This window comes from Phascolarctos cinereus, unplaced genomic scaffold (genome assembly GCF_003287225.1).
Source record: "Phascolarctos cinereus isolate Bilbo 61053 unplaced genomic scaffold, phaCin_HiC Scaffold_726;HRSCAF=1367, whole genome shotgun sequence".
NCBI classification, from domain to species: domain Eukaryota; kingdom Metazoa; phylum Chordata; class Mammalia; order Diprotodontia; family Phascolarctidae; genus Phascolarctos; species Phascolarctos cinereus.
Genome location: NW_027556098.1, coordinates 373,287,392 through 373,294,891, shown reverse-complemented (window position 1 = coordinate 373,294,891; position 7,500 = coordinate 373,287,392). Strand labels below are relative to the sequence as shown.

The 7,500-nt window shown below is 44.4% G+C and overlaps 1 protein-coding gene across 1 annotated transcript in view; it reads left to right on the top strand.

Moving 5' to 3' along the window:
- LIN28A (lin-28 RNA binding posttranscriptional regulator A) overlaps positions 1 to 7,500 on the top strand; it is a 27,120-nt gene that overhangs the window by 18,497 nt on the left and 1,123 nt on the right. Inside the window, exon 3 of the mRNA XM_020982978.2 lies at positions 6,192 to 6,376. Coding sequence (XP_020838637.1) covers positions 6,192 to 6,376 — 185 coding nt within the window. The remainder of the gene's footprint in view (positions 1 to 6,191; positions 6,377 to 7,500) is intronic.

Here is a 7,500-nt window from a genome sequence, read left to right as displayed (position 1 = left end):
GTGTAAAAGATAAGTAAGACATGGTCCCTGACCTCATGAAGCTTACACTTAACAGATCAAGTCACTCCAACTCCCTAGGCTTTTGTCTTTTGTAAAATGGAAATGCTAATACTTCTAGGGCTTCACCTCACCTGGCAGTTGTGAGGGAAATGCTTTGTAAACCTGAAAGTCCTGTGGAAATAAGAGTCACTATTAATAATGGATGGTGCATAGATAGGTGTTGTCATCACTGTCACCCATCTTCCTCTGGGATTAGAGAGATAGCAAGTAGGGATTGGACCTGTGATTTCATTGGAACAAGGATCTCTCTGATAGGAAACTTGCTCTGCCCATTCAGGTGGGCATCTTCTCAGTCAAGTCAATAAGCATTTATTAAGCACCTACTATGTGCCAGGTACTGTGCTAAGCACTGGATGCAAAAAGAGGCAAAAGACAGCCCCTATCTTCAAGGAGCTTACAACCTAATGGGGGGGGGGTGACATGAAAACTAAGATATACAAACAAACTCTTCCTTCAGTTGTGTCCAACTCTCTGTGACCCCATTTGGAGTTTTCTTGGCACAGGTACTGGAGTGCTTTGCCATTTCCTTCTCCAGCTCATTTGACAGATGAGGAAACTGAAGCAAACAAGGTTAGTGACTTGCCCAGGGTCACACAGCTAGTAAGTGTCTGAGACTGGATTTGAACTCAAGAAGATGAGTCTTCCTGACTCCAGACCTGGGGCTCTGTGCACTATGGCACTACCTAGCTGTCCCTACAAACAGGGTAAATAAGAAATGATTAACAGAAAGAAGGCACTGGAATTATGAGGGGCTGGGAAGGCTCCTGGGCCCTTCTCTGCCACTTACAGTCTTAGGTTAGAGAGTCGTCTAGACCACTGAGAGGTTGTGAGTCACTCCAGTGCTTGGCACAGGCCCGGTGTACAGTAGGTGCTATGTAAACGCTTACTCCCTTTCCCTTTCCCAAGTTCAGAGGAGGCCCTTGAACCCAAGTTTTCCTGGCTTCCAGGCTGGCTGGAACTACCCTCAACACCATTTGGCTTTTCATTTGCCCTTGGGTTACCTTGGGCAAATCCCTTCACCTCTGGGCTTCAGTTCCAACTTTTTAAAGGAGTCTGTAATTCCATTTCTAGAATAATAATAATAGCTAACTTTTATAGCACCTTACAATATTGTCTCATTTAATCCTCACAAGAACCCTGAGAGTTAGGTGCTATTATCTCCATTTTACAGATGAGGAAACTAAGGCAGGAAGAGGTTAAGAAACATACCCAGGACCACATAGTTAGTAAGTATCAAGTTTAATGGGGAAAGGGATAAAAGACAAAAATGTAAATAACCCCAATGCCCAATAGAAGTATGATAAATATGGGGGAAGTACAGACAAAATGCTGTGAGATCATAGAAAGGCCCTGAGGATGTAGGGTGTTAGGGCTAGAATAATATCTAGCATTTCTATAGCACTACGATATCTTCAAAATGCTTCATCTTACTTGATCCTGACAACAACCCTTGCAGTGCTACTGTTATCCCCATTTTTGTAGATAACGTAAATCGAAGCAGACAACAGGTAAGTGACTTGCCCAGGGTCACACGGGTGGTAAGCGTCTGAGACCAGATTTGAACTTGGGTCTTTCTGGTTCCAGGCCCAGCACTCTATCCATTTTGCCACCTAGCTGTCTCTAGAAGATTTTTTGTGGTGAGAGTTCACTATTCCCTCAAATGGAGAAATCCCTTAACCAGACCTGGGGGTTTTTCCTCATCTGTTCTCTTCTGGCTGAGAAAGGTTAAGGGATGGCAAAGAGGCTGGACTGAGGAAAAGATGCAGAGTGGAAAGAATCCTGGAATGTTAGAGCTGGATGGGGCCTGAGGGACCATATAATCCAACCTGTTTTTGCAGGGGAAGGAAGTGAGGCCTAGAAAGAGGAAATCATAAAATCAGTCATTAAGTATTAATCCACTACCGTGTTAAGTGCCTACAGTGTGCCAGGCACTGTGTTCACCCTGGGGCCACAGGTGTATAACAATAAATGCTTATTAATTGATTGATTGATTGATTGATTGACAAAGTAGAAGTACACAGCTGTTTTTCCCTTGGAGCAAAGGACTAGACCTGAAACCAGGACATTAGCTGGGACAGGAGGTAAACTTTAGCTAGAAAGCAGATTCAGGAGCAAAGTCCAAAGAAAAGGGGCTGAGAGGGTAGAGGGGCCCAAGGTGGGGGATCAGAAGGAGGGCAGAAGAGTCAAGATACACAGTCTTAGGGCTCTCGTGTGGCCATCTTGTGTTTGTCTCTGTTTCGTCCTGTCACTGTTTTCCTAAGGAAGACATGAGGCAAAAGGTATGTGTGAGCTACAGAACCGGGGCCCAGGCCTGGCAGAAGGAACCTGGGCATTCAGCAAGGAGGAGGAGACAAAAGACTCTGGGCTTGGGGACTGGGGAGGGACTAGGAGAGAACAAGAGCTGAGGATAATGGGACTTTTTCCCATCCCCAGGCAACTCGACCACAATCTCTAGGGAAGGGGCTCAAAGGAAAAACTTCAATTAACACACTGCTTAAGTGGGATAGGGCAGAATGTTAAAAGGGAAAGAAACTTGAAGAAGACCAAGTTAATTCCTGGGTGTCCAAATGTGTAGCTGAAGGGAATGGGAACTTCAGGAGAATTAGAATGAGGCCTCTCGGCTTCCCTAGTCCATACTATTCTCCATCCCTCCCTCCCTCCCTACCTCCATCCATCTATCCATCTATATAGTGTGTATGCGTGTTATTGTTATTATTCAGTCATTTCAGTCATCTCTGACTCTGCATGACCCCATATATATGTGTATATATATATATATATATATATATATATATATATATATATATATATATATATATATGTATATATGTATGTATATATATATATATGTATATATATATATATGTATATATATATATATATATATATATATATATATATATAGGTATCTCTCTGTGTGTGTGTGTGTGTGTGTGTGTGTGTGTACACACAGTGAATCCAGAGCCTTCTCCAATCTCCTGAAGTGCCAGGGGTGGGGAACCTGCTTCTAGGTCCTTGGGTGCAGCCTTGTGACTGAGTCCAAGATTTACAGAACAAATCCTTTTATTAAGGGGATTTGTTCTGTGAAGTTTGGGTTCAGTCAAAGGGCTGCCCTTGAGGACCTAGAGGGCCACGTATGGCCTCAAGGCCACAAGTTCCCCACCCCTGTTAGGACCTAAACCCTGAGGGAGTTCTCTAGACGGGGATCTCAGCCTCCCTTACCCCTCCCAATGGCGTTGCCCTAGGGCCTGACTCTCCAGTCAAGGGGGGGGAAAAAAGAAAACAGATAATAAGGACAGGAGTTCACATCTTCTTTAGCAATTTAAAGTGTACATATAGTACTTTTCCCATCACTTTTCTAAGATGGAGTAGCCAGTCTCATTTTACAGATGAAATTGAGGCTGAAATGCTGAGAGGAATTTTCCCAGGATCAACAGGTTGGTTAACAGAGCTTGGACTAAAATTCAGGTCAATACAAGAGTTGATAAAAACCTGAGTCATCTCTATGAACACTGAGAAAGGAGAGAACGTTCTTGGATAAAGGTTAGAAAAGGCTCCTTGTGGCAGGTAGGTGGTGCAGTGGATAGAGCACCAGACATGGAGTCAGGAGGACCTGAATTCAAGTCTGGCCTCAGACACTTCCTAGCTGTGTGACTTCGGGCAAGTCACTTAACCCCGATTGCCTCTTCCCCCCACCAAGAAAAAAAAAAAAGAAAGAAAAGAAAAGGCTCCTTGGAAGAAGTCAAATCTGATCTGGGCCTCCAAGGAAGAGGATTTCAACCAGCCAAATTGGAGAAGGCAATTGGGAACCACAGAAGATGACTGAGGACTTAAGGCCAGTGTCCTTTTTATTAGGACTTGTTGCCTCTAGACCTCCTCACAAGGTGCGGGGGTGCTCAGAGAGCCGGGATATATCTTGTGAACATCTGTGTAACTGGGAGGGTGGGATGGGGCATGTGACTCGTGAGCTGTTCTGTGTGTCCCTGTGTGCACGAAGTAGGTATTTTGTGACAAGTAGGAGGTCAGCAATGAGAAGGCTGTGTTGTCTGCCCCTCCAACTCTGTATCTGCAGAAAGACCATCTCCCGATGATTTTGTAACTGTAACCACGAGTTGTGGTTTGGGGCTGGGAGCTGATGGGGAAGATAGATTTTGCGACAGAAGGTTCCATGGAGGTCATCTCGTTCAATTCTCATTTTACAGATGAGGAAATTGGGGCCCAGGGAGAGGAAATGACTTAGCAAAGTCACATAGGTAACAAGTAGCCGGGGGGAGATTTAAACTCTAGGTTCTCTGGAGGAAGGAGAGAACATTCATGGAGGTTCTAAATCCAGCTCCACTCCAGAGGGACCAGTTTTATTCTTTGTAGGCTGTCCATCTGGCCCCTGGGTGCTCCTGAGATAACTGACACTGATAAGTTTTGAGGAGTTTTTTTAAAGTTTCAAAATGGGAGCTCACAGCAACCCTATGAGATAGGTATTCTTATGCCCATTTTACAAATGAAGAAACAGAGGCTGAGAGGTCACACAACTAACAAGCATCAGAGGTGGCATTTGAACTCAGTTTTTCCTGATTGCAGTTCTAGCACTTTTTCTTTTATATTAGACATAAGATTTCCTATGATTTCCCTGTTTATGACCCTGGACAAATTTTTTCACCTCTCATTGTTCAAGCCAATCCTCTAGTTGCAGAGAAACTACTGCTCTGCATCAGTAAAAGAAACTTAACCCATCTGGATTTCCTTAGACCAATGAAATCTCAGGGCCAATACCAACCCCATCAGCCTATTGTGCTCCTGTGCATGTGCGCACACACATATACAGTTTTACAGAGGCAGCATAACAGAGTTGTTATTGAATTATCCTTGGAGACAGGAGACCTGGGTTCAAGTACTGCCTCTCACACAAAGTGATTGTGTGACCCTAGGCAAGTCATTTAACTTCTGTGCCAGAGCCAGCTTTCTAAAACTCCTAAGTTGCCAACCAGCTGATGATTTGCACTGGTAGATGTAATTCGTGACCTGAAGTTTTCTATACTAATAAAGTTACAAGTCTGGCTAAAAAAAACCAAAAAACACAAAACAAGACATACACACACATAATAACTAACATTTATATGGTTCTTACTACGTGTCAGGTGCTGTGATAAGCATTTACCATTGTCAGATCACTTGATCCTCACAACAGCCCTAGGAGCTAGGTATTCTTATTATCCGCATTATGCAGATGAGGAAACTGAGGTAGGCAGAGATTAAGTGACTTGCCCAGGTTCTCACCACTAGTGAGCATCTAAGTCTGGATTTGAACTCAGGATCTTCCTGACTCCAGACCCAGCACTCTCTCCACTGGGAATAACTTTGATCACCCTGCTTTCACACTTGTCATCCATGGGGGTATAGAGGCCTTCTCTGTGCAGAGATCAACCTTTCTGGAAGTCTTCCTCTGAGTCTTTTTAATATGTTGGGTTTCTGGACCTGTTGTCTCTCACTCTGAGCCCCAGAAAGAACTGGGTTCAAGTCCTACCTTTGACACATGACATGGGGGTGACTGGCCCACCTCCTTTTCCCACCATCCCATTTTAATGATGAGTCCTTTTGTGCTGATTACCTTGAATTATGCTTTCCATTCCCCCCCTCCTCCGTGCCAGATACTTCTCCATTGGTCTTCAGATCACCTATAATTGTGATTCTTTGGCTATTGTGGTCTTCTGTGATTCAGAATCATACATAATAGCATCACCAGGAGAATGCTGGTGCTCAAAAAAAAATTGGTTTCGTGTCAAAGGAATGAGAAAGTGTGTTATTTCTGGAATGTAATAGATCCATGGTGTCTATCCATAATGTATATGATCCTTGCATTGTTAGTATCTGCAGTACCTGCAGCTCTGTCCCAGAGGAGCTGGTCTATTCCCCAGGTGCATCCAGAGCTTCTACAACCCCCACCCACCCACCAATTCCATCAGGAACAGGGTGAATTCCTACAGTCCCACACTCTCTCTTATCTTCTTGCCTGGATAAATTCCTTTAACAAACAGTTACAAATCAGTGTCTCTGCTCTGCAAGGTACTGTCCTAGGTGCTGGAGATACAAAGGCCTAAATGATCTAAAGCTGTCCATGTCTTCCCACCCCTCAGAGTAAGCTGCATATGGAAGGTTTCCGAAGCCTGAAGGAAGGGGAGGCTGTGGAGTTCACCTTTAAGAAGTCGGCAAAGGGCCTCGAATCAATTCGGGTGACAGGGCCTGGTGGGGTGTTCTGCCTTGGGAGCGAGAGACGACCCAAGGGGAAAACGCTACAGAAACGAAGAAGCAAAGGAGACAGGTATGATGATGGGGAGGTCAGACAGAGCTGGGCAAGGCTGTGGGGGCACATTTAGATCTGGTAGTGGAGTCTGGCAAAGGCCCTTTTGGTCCCTACTGGTTCCTTCCTCCCCAGGCCCTCTTTCTCTGATTCCTGAGCTAGAGATCTGACACCTGTCCCATTGCCCCCTCCCATGGGAGGTGGGTGGCAGAAGGAGCCTTTGAATATAGTCCCCTGATCCCATACTAACCTGTGATGGGTAGCTTTTCTGCTGTGAGGGGTCTGGGGCTCACAATGCTTATAGAGAAGCTTGCTCTAGAGTAGGGAGTCTCTATGTCTCCCTTACGCAGATTATCAACCTCAGCATCCTGTGGCTTAGGCAATCCACATTTCTATTGAGGAGAGGTAGAAAGAAGGAAAGAAAAGTGTTGTGGGGGAGGGGAGGGAAAGGGGGATTGGTGATGGGAATTAGTGGGGGAAGGCCACTTATCCTAGGGATGGCAGTCAAAAGAATTGACTTAGGGTTAGAAGATCTAGGTTGAAGTCCACTTTGCAACTGACTAGCTATGTGACCTTTACCTCTCTCAGGCTGTTTCTTTATATGTTAAGCGGTCTTTTGAGGTCCACATCAGCTCTAGCAGTCTGATCCTAGTCAGGATTCTGGAGGTTGAATTTGGTCTGTATTATCCCCACACACCCTGAGCCCATGGAACCACTTATTTCATGACCTTGAGCCAGTGACTTCCCTACTCTGGATCTCAGTTAAGAGAGGGTATTGGAAGAGATGATCTTTTAAGATTTGGAGGTGCTAAGTGGTGATATGGTTTCTTCTAGGCTAATGAGGGACCTGTAAGAATGAATCCCATTGGGGGACCTTCTTCTCCCAAACTGGAATTGATAATCATAGCCCAAGCTAACAAATGAGCCCACTCTCTTGATTTGAATAATCATAGAGTCAAAAGTAGTTTGCTCAATGCCACAGTCATTTCTTCATGGAATCATTTACAGATCATCTGTGCACAAGGCTTCTTAATTTGGGGTCCAAAAGAGTTTTTAAACAAAATATTTTATGTAACTATTTCATTATATTTTGTCTCCTTTGTAATTCTATGTATTTTTATGTATAAAAACATTATTTTGAGAAG